The 13,491-nt window shown below is 40.5% G+C and overlaps 1 protein-coding gene across 33 annotated transcripts in view; it reads right to left on the reverse strand.

The window, feature by feature from the left end:
- Nucleotides 1–289: 289 nt before the first annotated feature.
- TRPM3 (transient receptor potential cation channel subfamily M member 3) overlaps nucleotides 290–13,491 on the reverse strand; it is an 845,347-nt gene continuing 832,145 nt past the window's right edge. For 14 of the 33 annotated variants that reach the window (XM_084987334.1, XM_021074417.2, XM_084987304.1 and 11 more), the window contains one exon: nucleotides 290–5,733. In XM_084987334.1, the coding sequence (XP_084843460.1) occupies nucleotides 4,281–5,733 (1,453 nt within the window). In that variant the 3' untranslated portion in view covers nucleotides 290–4,280. The remainder of the gene's footprint in view (nucleotides 5,734–13,491) is intronic. The other 19 variants (XM_084987411.1, XM_084987408.1, XM_084987407.1 and 16 more) reach the window with 3 other exon arrangements.

Consider the following 13,491-nt stretch of genomic DNA (forward strand, 5'->3'; position numbering starts at 1 on the left):
TACACTGCTTCCACATTTGGTAGCAGATGTAAACAAACAGCTAATTCAACTGGAGCTTAAAATATTATTTTCAGTTCATTTGTCAGATAGTCTTTTGCATCACATGCCAGTTCGTCTTTCACAAAAATCACAACTTGCCTACCACAGCTCGCAGGGCTGTTAGAGGATGCACATCTGCTTATACAAATAGTTTACAGCGGTCTACGGGAATGTGAAAAACATAAAGCAGATCAGGAACAAAAGTGCCTGTTTCACGAGGATGCTAAATAACGTGGAATTGGGAACATAATTAATCCTTGCAACATGTGCTTCTTTATTGAATGTTACAGATTTGTAAATGATTTATAAAGCTTTCCTGTAACGTTCATTAATACAACCACATGCTACAACTATGCTGAGTTAAACACAGGTTACATATATGTTTACATGTGTTTTATAATACAGCATTGCCCAACACAATGAATGAATGGTAGAGACTATAGATATAGCATGATGGATGACTGGATAATATTTATTATCATTATAGAAGTTAAACAGCCCAAACCCTCAGAAAGATTAGGCTGTACAGCCTCCGAAAGTAGAACAAATGTCCTATCCAGTTATCTACCATAATATTATCTATAGAAACCATCGTTTAGAATACATTTGAAACATTCAGAAGAAACACATTTTGTGTTCTTACAAGTACATTTTTCTCATTCGATTATTCTGATATGTATTTTTTAAAGGGAGAACTTTCAAAGTGCTAAATAATATCCTAGACCTGGAAGCTTAAACTTAAAAAAAAAACAAATCCAGTTCTATAAAGTGCTGCATTCATACCCCTAATAAACTTTGGGGCTTGGAGAAATATACAAACTAGTCATGAATTATGCTCAAGCTTTCCAGCTTCATTCAAATCCATCAAAGAGGGAGTTTCTAGTATAAATATAAAATATGTTGGTCAATCAAGAATTTACATGGTCATTTTCACTAAACATCCTTACACTTTTCCCCCAGAAGGACTGAGCAATTTAGAACAAATCATTACATATAGTAGTATATAAAAATTGGCACCTTAGAAGCAGATGATTAAACCAAAGCTATTACTTCCTTGAGAGCTCTATGACTTTATTTACGTTCTCCAATAACTTGCTGCTCATGAGCTGCTTAACTCACAGAGACAGGTAATTCATGTTCCCTCGATCAGGGACATGGTGAAATAAATGAGCTGGACACAAGCTGACTGTACAAGGCCACAGAATCAATGCCAACACTGGTGAGCAGAACTTCCAGAAATGGAAAGAGATGGATCAAAACATAACACACATGGAAGTGCACAAGAAAGAAATGGCTCATTACACAGTTTGTGTTTAAAGTCACTTAAATTTGGCTTATATATTTCTCATATTTCACAAAAGATGTAAGAACTTCATCTTCATGCACAGTAAGAGGACCAGGTAGTCACAAGGTCAGGATTGCCAAATACTTTGTTTCCCAGATGCTGTTCTGTTCTCTAGAAGTCATAATAATGGAAATACGTATGCTTATGATTTCATTCTCCAACTTTCAATCTGGTCCAGAATGAGGCCCTGGAGGTGCTCTGTTATTCTGCTCTATGGTCAAAGAATAAAGATCTCACCTCCTTTTTAGATTCCTCTACAGATTTAGAGAGACTTCTGGCTTGGTAAGTGTGCTCCATACTTAAAATCATCAAAGTGTTAGGATGCAAACTAGCAAAGGCTAATCTGAAGAACAAAATAACAAAATCTTGGTTCAGACTCTGGTGCTGAGACTTGGCCTTTCTGAGAGTCACAGAGAAATGGTCTCAAAATGTAAAGTGCCTGTTACATCTGCATTGATTTTAAACAGACAGGGTTCCTTTTTTCTAATTATCAATCAATATGGAACCAGGGGTGCGTGAACCCTTTACTGCAACTCTGCATGCACAGACTTTTATTTCCCCTGGGGAGAGGTCCCAGAGTTTTCATTAGATCCCCATAGAGATTCATGACTCAAGGAAGTTTAAGGGCAACTGATTTGTTTTCACCAAATGCATGTTTGCTGAGGGAGAAATAGTCAAATGGGGTCCAGTAAAAATATAACTGCAGTTTCTAGAGAAATTATATATGAGAAACTCTGGTGGCTTGTTTCTTATTCACTTAAATCCAAGGAGTCTGAGAGGAATTCTTTAATTATTTATATGTGGCCATAGTTATCTCTACACCTGAAAACTTGTTCAGAAGGTTTTTGTTTCTCATTTTAAACATTTAAAGCCTAGAGATTCTGTCCGTTTATTTGATTTCACATAAGGAGAGTTTGTTTAGCTGAGTTCACAACTACAGCTAAACAAAAGAACCAGGTTGTATTTGGGCCCAGGGACACTAAATCTTTTCCCTTAAAGACTTTTATTCTCTTTTAAATCAGTGATCCAAATAGGAATCTGAAGATACGAGGGTCATGATTTCTTTATCCCACCTTAAATCCAGATTCTGATCTAAAGATTTATGCCTATATTCTAGAGTCCATCATACTATCTGGTTTAGAACTGCATGTTGATTCTAATTGTACTTGGCATAATTGCTTTGTGCAGGAGAAACCAGACTAAATGAGATGGCATGATAGCAAGTGCTTCCAGAAAAAAAGAGGCAGAAGGAAGGCAGTGAGTCATGTTGGCAACTCTAGTTTGGTACAAGGAAAAGCTAAGGTCAGAGAGATTTTTAAAAATCAGAATTTCAACATCTGTCAAAATTTAATATAATGGACTCTTTCAATGGAACTCCTTGGATATTAAAAAATCCTGGTTATATCTCAAGGTGATAGAAAAGTCCAAGCCTTTTAAGAAAGCTCAATGTGTCTGTTTATATACTATATATTAACATGTCTCTCTGTGTAAATGCATACATATGTATATAGGCAGCATATACTATAGAACTCTGTATATTTATTTGCTTTCTATTTTAGTCTACTGTATCTTTTTAATAGCTCTGTATATAAGAAAAATATTCATGGTATGCCTGCAACTGATGGCTTTGGGTTGATACCAAACTCCCAGTCAATTCTAAGGTTATTTATGGTTTTGAAACATCCTTAAAAAGTGCTTTGGAACATTTCCATAAAAAAGATACCAGCCCTTGAAAAACTCCAATTAAATTATGCTGAGCTCAGATCAAATGGCAAAACTCTAGGTATGAAAATATCCACATGTAACCGGATAATTCAAATACAAAATGGCCATGTGAAGAGTGGTGTGGAAAATTGGCAGTTACATCCTGGAGATGTTCAGAAGACATGGTGGACTCATACGAATGATGAAGGTCACACAGCAGCATCACACATGACATGGACGGTGAGAATGTAACAGTATCCCATACGGCAGTTTTAGGTGAGTTCTGCCTACTATTTCTCTTTTTAAGTTCACTATTACATATTCAGTGAGTGGCTTCATTGATGACAAGTGAGATACAAAATAAATTAAAAAATATAAAATTATTTAGGTACATTCATCCTGAGCTTGCTCAACTATACTTGAATGCCCACTGTATATAATAAACCACCTGACATTCGCTTTTAACATAACTCTTCTTTCATTTTGATTGCAATACAAAAAGGCATATCTTTTCCCTTTATTTTCTCCAAAAAAGATCAAAGTTGTGGCACCAGAAATGAATATATAAGAGACAGGTGAACTATGACTGTTACCTTGTTTTTTCTTTATAATGATCAATTACAGAAGTGTTGGCATGAGAAGGATGTGGGACGTTAGGTAGAACTGCTTGCTGCCGGCTTATACTGAATAAAAAGGATGCTCTTCATCAGTCACCAGTGATGGAGCCAATGTGAAAAGAAAACAGAATTGAAGTTTAGAATATCTCATTTGTATGCTGGCTACTTTATTTTATTTTGCAATTTATCCCTGCATCCTAAAACTCTTGAAAATGGTCAGAAATGGAAAGATGCCTCCTGGCACGGAGAGTACTTGATGCCCCATTCATTCCCAGAGCTCATGGCTTTCTGAAGTGACTAGTGACACACATTCCTCTCAACCCTTCTTTTCCCTCTTTCCCCTCCCTGCCCCATTGAGTGTGAACATGACTGAAATCCCCAGCGTTTGGCATTGCACCAGATTACATGTTTTCTTGATCTGTGCCCCAGAAGTCACCTTTAACACTTCCCAAGGCATTACTTGTTTTGCTCAGCTAAGAATAAAGTGGGTAAGTTTCAAGGAAAGGGAACAGGTGAATTTGGGGGAGAATTTTAGGGCTGGATTCTTGAGCCTCCTGCCAAGCTTATTAGAAGGTTTAGTTGTGCTTGCTCTCAAAGCTTCGGAAAGCGGACGTTCTGGAGAGTCTCCTCATGGACAGACTGTCCCCTCGGCCCTCTGGCTTGGAGGACCTACTCCTCTGGAAGGGATTTCTCAGGCTTGCTGTGTTCCGCTGCCTGTCGAGTTTGTCACTGATGGAGAAGCTCTTCCTGGTGTGTGCATATGGCGCACTTGGCTCCTCTGCTGAGTAGCTGTTGGCGCGCTCTATCTTGGGAACTGTGATATTGTTGGACAGGGTTCTGTCTGAATTATCACCCTCCTGGGAGGGTATTGCGATGGTGGCTCTCCGGCCCTTGGCTTCATTCTCCTCACTGTCAGAGCTGGGGTGACTCAGTTCTGCTTCTCGCTCAGGATGGCAGCATGATGAGTCCTCCACTTTCCCTCCAAGACCCCCAGGGAAGGTGGCTCTGTCAGCTGTCACTTGAGGGGCAGTGACACACCTTGTGTCAATACAGTCTGTAATACTTGTGTATTCTGCTGTTTTCATGGGCACCCCAAAGTTGGTATAATAGCTCCTCGAAGGAGAAAACATAAAGCTATGAGACTTCACGATGGGGGCCTCTTCTAGAAGAAAGGGTGTGGTGGCTAGGTAGCGGCTACTTTTGGAACGCTCGATGGTGTGGTACATTGGAGGGTCAGTGTCCCAGGGGTTCTGACATTCTGGGAGGTGGGTGTAGTCTGAAGAAAAAGATCTAGTGTCCATGGTGGTGATGTCCTCGCAATCAATGCTCCGGCTTGGAGGTCTGTCTGTGGGCACAAGAGTTGCATAGGCACTACTTGAAGGAGCTGTGGAAGGTACTGGAGCTGAAAAGCTTGGCTCCCCCAGCCCAAGGATGTTCATGGAATTGTCCAGAGGGTCTATATCACAGTGGAGCTCATCCATGGCAGAGACATAGATATCTATACACGAAGATGGTCTTCTGGAATCAGGAACAATGGCCAAGGTGTTGGCAGGGGCTGCAGGAGCTTTGGATTCTTTTGCTACAGAGTGGGAACTAGTAGCCCGGTGTAGGCTCAGGGACCTTTCTTTAAAAAGACTCTCCAACTTTTCTATCCCACCTTTGTCTTTCATATTGACTGAATAGAAAGAATGGCTTCGCATTCGGGGCATTAGGGTTGGAGAAGTTGGGGACAAGGTCTCCTCACCTGCAGGGTCTATACTCTCTTGGAGCTTGAAGGTGTTCCCCTCCTGGCTGTTGAAGCTGCTCTGCCGGACGATGTAGGCTGCGTCCGTGCAGTCTGAGGAGGTCCGAGAGCGGATTTTGTTGGACTCGGCCCGCTCCAGACCCGTCAGGCGCTCCAGGGCTGTGGCCATGCGCCCGATGAGGTCCTCAAGCTGTGCTAGCCGGATGTCCACAGTCTGGAGTGAAGCCTTCATGCAGTGCTCCCTCTCGTTGACTTCTTCTAGCCGCATGGACATGTTCTCCACCCTGGGCGGGAAGAGAGAACCAGAGTCACCCGGGGCTGGTTCCTCTGTGGGAGGCTGGGGAGCACGGATGGAGGGGATCGGAGCTGCAGCTTGACCTTGGTGCCATCACTGTCCCGCCAGAGGGAAACTAAGGGGCTACGGGGAGTGAGAGGGGGTTGGGGGAAAGGATGGCAGTGACCCTGTCCCTGAGGATCACAGAATCCCAATCTTTTTGAGCTGGAAGGAGCTTCAGAGATGACCAAATCTGACATTGCTTAGCTACTAACCACCTTTTCCTTCAGTGAAATTTAATGCTCAACCCCAATAAATAAACACCAAAGTTGAGTATTTTTTAAAGTGGAATGAAGCCAAAGTCCTACCTTTTTTCCACCCTCTTGGCTTTGTTGTGGCTTGGGGTAGGGCTCAATGACCTACATATATGTTAGGGTATTGGTTTATCAATCACTGACAAAATGAGGATATTGCATTTGGATGACTTTTCCTAGAATTTCACAGTCAGATTATAGTATGTAGCTATTCCTATTGCAGTGTACATGTTAAGATTTTTATTCTGTGGACTGGGATTATTTTTATTTTGCATTTATATAATCTTGTATTGTTATTATTTACAATAATCTTTTAGCATATAGTACCTCGAAAAGAATTCCTTGGTCCTGTTACTGAGTCACCTGGAGTTGATCTACTCTAACCCAATCATTTCGATAATAAAGGAAAAACAAATATCAAGACATTTAGCCAAGATTACATACAGTAATTTGTGGGCAACTCTGTAGTGGCCATCAATAAGTAAATTATCCTACTCCTCTCTCTCTTTCTCTCTCTTTGGGTAGCTGATCACAGATGCGTTATATTACAGTTATTTCTCCAGGTCTTAACACTCCCCACTGGAAATTTTTAAGAGTATGATCTGTCTCATATTCCTGTTTATGCTTCCATGTTGCCAGCCCAGGTGTCAAATACCTGCCAGGTGTCAAAAAAGGTTCACTGGGTCAATCACTGTGATGAACATTATTTCAATTGTCTAATGGGTTGCCTGGCTATTTATTTATAAAGACAGAGGCCATATATTTAAAATAACATTGTGCCATGTTTTTCCCTTGCTCAAATTAACTTGGAAAGGACAAACCAGAGCCAAGTTTTGGTTCGAGCTCAAACATTCACTTTTAAATGCCCAAAGGCAAATCTTTTGGAAAATCTAAATAAGATTATTCACAACTTTTTTGGGAAAGGATAGAGATTCTTTTCCAATACTCCCAATATGCAGGGCAAATCCCTGACTGCTGACCCTAAAAAGGTCTGCATCCTTTAGAAAGAATGGTGGCAATTGGAGCTGGGTTGCCTTAGCTGCTGTGATGGTGGTGGTGGTGGTGTGTTAACAATAGCAATACATTTCAATGCCGGAAGGAGGTATGAGAGGCCCTCTCTGAGGGATCTATAGGCTTTTTAAAAGATGCATTCTCTTCTGCTGGCTGGAATGGGGGTGTGTGTGACTCTGTTGCCTTGGAGCACACTTCTGCCTTTCTTAGCAACAACCCCCCTCAATTCACTCTATTTACCTATTCTGCCCTTTTATCTCTCAGCTTCCCTTCACCCAGTCTAAGGTACTGGATTACTCTCAGGAGCCCTGCTTTGGAAACTTTTTTTTTTTTATTTTGCTTCTTCCTGTTTCCCCATAACCAATCCAGTACCTCTCGGGGGCCAGCCACACTCTGCCATCATGCCTAGGTGTATTTCCAAAAGAACTGTAAATTAAGAGATTCTATATCTGGCAAACCCAATGCTTTTCATGCAGCAATCATAAATGATTCAGAAGGAAAACTCAACTTTTCTCTGTTTAACTTTGTTTCATGGTATAAACATTGCACAAGAAAGAAATTACTTTCAATAATACATTTGTGTATCTTATAGATTTACATTCACTTTTTCACCATCTAGTCTATGAAGTTTGATTTTGCAAGTATTGCAATTTCATTTTTTTTAATGCAGTAAGCTTTCAGTAAGTAGATAACATATTTCATTAAAGTCAGGAGCAGGAGAGATGGTATAATTCTGCAGAATGAGAAATTCTGTTCGGGATTCTCTAGGTATTGGGTCCACCTAGCTTTTTAGTATTGGCAGGGTAATGAAAGGCAGCAGCATAGTTTTCTTCCTCCTTTTTCTTTCCTTTCTTGGAGTCTGGTGTGTAGAAGTTGGTATGGAAAGAGATAAAGATGCTCTCTGAGCATAACTGCATGTGATCATTGGTTTGATCATGGTGATGCATCTCCCGGCATAGTGGGGAACCCTTCCCTGCATCCCACCTCACTCTAGCCCCAGGGTCCAACACTGCAGAGAAAACTAGCAGGTGAGAGGATGTGCTAAGGCACCAAGAGGCAACAGAAGAATAAGGACTTGGTTGTGGGGAGTAAATAGAACTCACAAACTAAAGAGTTCAAGAGGATGGGAAGAAAAGAGAGGAGGTACAAGGAGGAAGAGGCTCCTCTGGGAAAGCAAGAAGGTGCCCAGTGGGAGCCTCAAGAGCAAAGATAAAGAAGCATGGCTCCAGGGAATGGAACTAGAGGAGCAAAGCCTTCTAGACAAGGGCCAAGGAGCTACTCTTCACCAATTATTAACTCTTCTATGGGCTCTGAAGTGCTTTGGAATATAAGACTTGAACAAACAAACAAAAGGATGGTTTGATCCATTTCCTTCCAGAATTCTGGATGTGTTTAGCCACCTAATTATGTCATCAGTTAGGTCATGGATATAACTGATAGGAGTTTAATGTAGGAGTTGTAGAAGAATAAAAGTTCTCAGAGTCAAATTTATACTTGCTTGTTCCATAAATAGAGTTCTTCCCTTAATCTCTAAAAAAGAATTCTTGAAAAGTTAATGGTAAATGGGCAGGCATCTCAGATATAAATAGGTCTGAGGAACGAACCAAGAGTTTCTGTTCATGATTGTAGTTTTTAAGAGTTGGTTCTGGTCAAGTCAGGAAATAAGATGCAGATAAAAATGATAAGAATTTATGGATCAACAGGAATTCTCAAGGAGATAGATATGGGAAGTGACCACGTCAGAATAAAAGCCGGAGGATGGGGAGGGGGGAACTGTAGATAGGAAGATGTCGCATGGAAGGGAAAAATTTTATGTTTATTTCCTTCTTTCAAATCTCCAGACCTTACATGGCTTATTTCAGAATAACTCAGGAGGCAACCACAATAGGGATCCAATAAAGCCCTGGAAAGATGTGAGGTGGCTCTTCTTCCCAGGAGGCCAAGAAAGTGACAGCTAGGAGCCTCTCAGAGGGGACTTAATAGGCTGGTGACAAAATCCAGGTAGTAAGACAACTAGCCTGTAACTGCCACTGTGATGAGGAAAAGGACATTCAAAAGATGATTCTGATGGCACAGAAAATTTCAACTTCAATAAGTCATTTCTTAAGGATTTTTATATTACCTTCTAGAAATTGATCTTTTCTTACAACCTCAAAATGTAGTTAAAGGAAATATGGTATAAGGAAAAAGAGAATTGTCAGTTCTTCCTTGTTCTAAATTTCAAGTATTCCCTGGAGTGCTAGCAGTAGGGTGGGTGTAGGATGAAGAGCAAAAACAATCCCACATCACATGAGCCCAATTTCGGGGGCTCTCGTGACAGAGGTTTTCAGTCAAAGGCAATGATGCTGAGCCGCTAAAGCTGACTCTTGCTTATTCACAGAATGAAAGTTATTCTGTGAACTACTTGAGTCCTTTAGGGTCATCTACCCTTCCCTTTGGGCTAATTACCCTTCTCACTAACTCTGGGACACAAAAGGGGGGAAAAGTTTAAACTCAGCTCCATCACTGGAGATCAGCTGTAGAAAAAGACATGGTGGCAAGTGAGTGAAACCCATCTTCTTTGGCTTACACATGTTTTTGATTATTTATAAATTTCATATAGTCTAAGTTATTCCTCTCTCTTATGAAAAATTATAAGTTGAATGTACTATCAATAGCCATGGGTTTAACACTTTTTTGGATCCAAGTGAACTGAAAAAAGGGTAGAGAGCACATTGCTTTGCGAAAGATAAATATTAGGTAAAAAGATGACAACAAGGAATAATGAATATCACTGTTTGCTTAAATTGTTACTGTCGGAGTTCCCGTCATGGCACAGTGGTTAACGAATCCGACTAGGAACCATGAGGTTGCGGGTTCGGTCCCTGCCCTTGCTCAGTGGGTTAAAGGATCCGGCATTGCTGTGAGCTGTGGTGTAGGTTGTAGATGTGGCTCGGATCCCGCGTTGCTGTGGCTCTGGCGTAGGCCAGTGGCTACAGCTCCGATTCGACCCCTAGCCTGGGAACCTCCATATGCCACGGGAGCGGCCCAAAGAAATAGCAAACATACAAAAAAAAAAAAAAAAATTGTTACTGTCAAGGAGAAAATTTAAACTGAAATTTCTGATGAGTGGAACCCTACAGGTGGGGTGACAGTGAAATAAACTGGAAGCTTTAGGTTAGAGGTCTGAGAATCAAATTCCAATGGGCAGGGCAGATCAAGTATGTAGGTGAAGCAATCAAGGCATAAGAGAACAGAGGCAGGGGTTCTGTGGCAGCAGGGAGCATGCTCAATCCAAAGACATTCAGAGTGAATTTTAACAATCACTGTAAGCCCAACGCAACAGCCCTCTGTGGGCAGATGCTGCCCATGAATGACCAGTTTGCAAATTATGCTTGAAATGAGTTAAAGGAACCAGAAAAGAACCTCCATCTGTGATCACCAGAAAATATAGGTAGCCCTTAAAAGCCAGAGGGAAATAAAAAGAAATGCCAGGAGATTGCAGATCAGAAATATTTTCCTGGAGTTCCCATCGTGGCACAGCAGAAACAAATCTGAATAGGAACCATGAGGATACGGGTTCGATCCCTGGCCTTGTTCAGTGGGGTGAGGATCCAGTGTTGCCATGAGCTGTGGTGTAGGTTACAGACACGGCTTGGATTTGGTGTTGCTGTGGCTGTGGCATAGGCCAGCAGCTGTAGCTCCAATTAGACCCCTAGCCTGGGAACCTCCATAGGCCTCGATGCAGCCCTAAAAACCAAAAAAAAAAAAAAGAAGAAAGAAAGAAATATTTTCCTGATATTCCACATTCCCGGGTCGTAGGAATTATGGGAGTTTGACATCAATGCTAGGCAGCATTTCAGAATGGCTTAGTAATGGGTAATTAAGCAGATGATATCTTTTGAGTACTTTAAAGAGGTAGGATTAGTTAACAGAAGACTACTTGAGCTCAATATTAATCTTGTCTCTTTTGAAAATCTAAACTAATAGAAAGACACAGAGAGACAATATTTTTGATAAAGTACATTGTGACTTTAGCAGGGAGATTGACACAGTGGGCTGACAGGAGAAATGTGGATATCTGGCTAGCTGACTAACCCAACGAGAGATGGCAGAACAATGGGCCATGTCATCATGAAATACCTTAGATCTGTCTTGATCCACTGATCTGTGCTGGTGAGCATTTTGGTGGATTACGTTGAAGGCATAGTAGATTTGCTTATTAAGCAAACAATGATACAAAAATGAATAGGTTGAAATATGAATAGACCTACAATAAAATCAGGATCCAAAGTAGTCCTTAAAATGCTAGACTAATGAGCCCAAGAGGGTGAAAGTTGAAGTTCACAGCAATGAATACTAAGTCCCGGTTTTAGGTTAAAAACAGACATTTCACAAGAAGTTTGAGGATATTTGAATCAGCTCATTTGAAAAAGTCCTGGTTTTAATTAGTTGTAGGCTCACTCTGACCCAGAGACTTGACTTGGCTATGTTTGTAATGCAATCTCATAGCAAATAAAATGTATAGGTCAAATAATAACAATCACCAGTTACCAAAGCATAAGGTCTCATGCATATTAGCTCAACTTTGAAGATTCTACAGTTAGGTATTAATACTGCATTTTACAGATGGGTACATAGGTTCAGAGGAGTTAAATAACTTGCTCAAGGTCACACAGCTAGTTACTGCAGATTTAGTATTTAAATCTTTCCATTATACCGTGTTCTCTCCCTTGAAACATGGAAAGAATTACCTGTCCTACTGGACTCTGTATTAGCCTGGCCATAGTAGACACACAAAAATCATAAGTGAATAAATAAAGGGACTGAATCTAGGCTCTAACTACAACAGAGAACTAGGTTCTATTTAGACACTGCAGTTACAGGGTGATGTTGACAATTTAAAGTGCATATTGAGAAAAAAATTTGATAAAGTACATTGTGGTATTTCTATTTGAGGGTGGTGGGAGAGCTACTGTATGCGTAAGTAGCTAAAGGATCTTGGTACATTTATTTTGGAAAAGACAAAGCAAAGCGGTGAGAGAGTAATGATCTTCACATATGTGGACTATTTTCTCAGAGAGAAAAGAATTTAATTTTTTTCTGTATTTATTCATAAGGCTGGTACCTGAGGCTGTTTCTCCTCTTTCCAGGAGGTGTTCATCTAGAGCCTGAGTGTAACTGGCCTATTCACTCTTTCAAAGCAAAGTACTTATGAGTTCTCTTGTGGTGCAGAGGATTAAGGATCCAGCATCACTGAAGTGTCCTGGATTGCTGCTGTGGCGCAAGTTCAATTCCTTACTCGGGAACTTTCATATATTATATTCCCACCCCCAAACCAGGCTCTTGGTCAGGTGTGTTGGAGAAACACTGCTTTGGGTAAAGGTAATCTGTACTCAAGATCCTCCAGAACTTTTTCCAAATATAAGGTTCCAAATTTACATGCTCCATAGTAAATAAATCTGCACTGTTCGTTACTGCTTTGGATTTTGCCCATTGTGTTCCATTGGTGGTTCCCAAAATGTGGTCCAGGACCAGCAGTATCAGCATCGGCATCACCTGGGGACTTGTTAGAAATGCACATTCTCAGGCCCCACCCAAGACACAGTGAATCAACACAGGGTAGGTAGTGGGGAGGAGGCAGATGCCCAGAAACTTGTGTTGTGACAAACTTTCCATGTGATTTTGAGACCTCCTCAAGTTTGAGAACCACTGAGTTAGATGTTTCTGCTGTTCCTGCCTTGAGTGTAGAGTGGAACTCAATGAGACTGTGTTTTGGGGGCCCTGCCTTGATACCTGGCACACACTGAAAGCCCAGTATACATGTATTAAAATAGAACTGAACTAGTTAAAGGATCACGAGCACAGAATCTGATGGAACAAACTCCAAGGATTGGCTCTCTTCAGCCGAGAGTCAAACATTTCCCAGAAAAGAAGCCAGTGACTACTGCTGCTTAGTGGCCTAAACATTTGGTTATTTTAATATAATTATCATTAGCTATTGTCCCAAATTAGTGAGGGCGCTAATAATTCACTTAGCTCATTATATACTTGAACTGTATTAGTTTAGATGCATCATGGTTGTTGCTATATAAAAATGGGAAAGAGGGATTTTTCAGAATCAAGTTCCTCCAAAGTGTAAATGATCTCTTAAATATTGTCTTGAACCCTATATATATCATATGGGTACAAAAATATGACTTAATAATGATTTAAATAGACAACTATGGAAATATCTCTATATTTCTAAAAAGATTCATGCAAATACAACTTGTACAAATAAATTGTATTTTAAAGGCAATAGCAAGAGGAGAAATTTGGGACTCACTAAGTGAAGAAATCCTTTTCCAAAGTTCTTAGTAAAGAACCAGCTCCTAATTTTTCTGATTTAAATCTCTGAAGTTCTCTAATACGAAGGGAGAATTATATGATGTTTATATACTACATAGAATGTAGATTTACCT

This window comes from Sus scrofa, chromosome 1, assembly GCF_054392235.1.
Source record: "Sus scrofa isolate SSC_HxYL_T2T_F1_AM1 chromosome 1, Sscrofa_HxYL_maternal_Yorkshire_Landrace_v2.0, whole genome shotgun sequence".
NCBI classification, from domain to species: Eukaryota; Metazoa; Chordata; class Mammalia; order Artiodactyla; family Suidae; genus Sus; species Sus scrofa.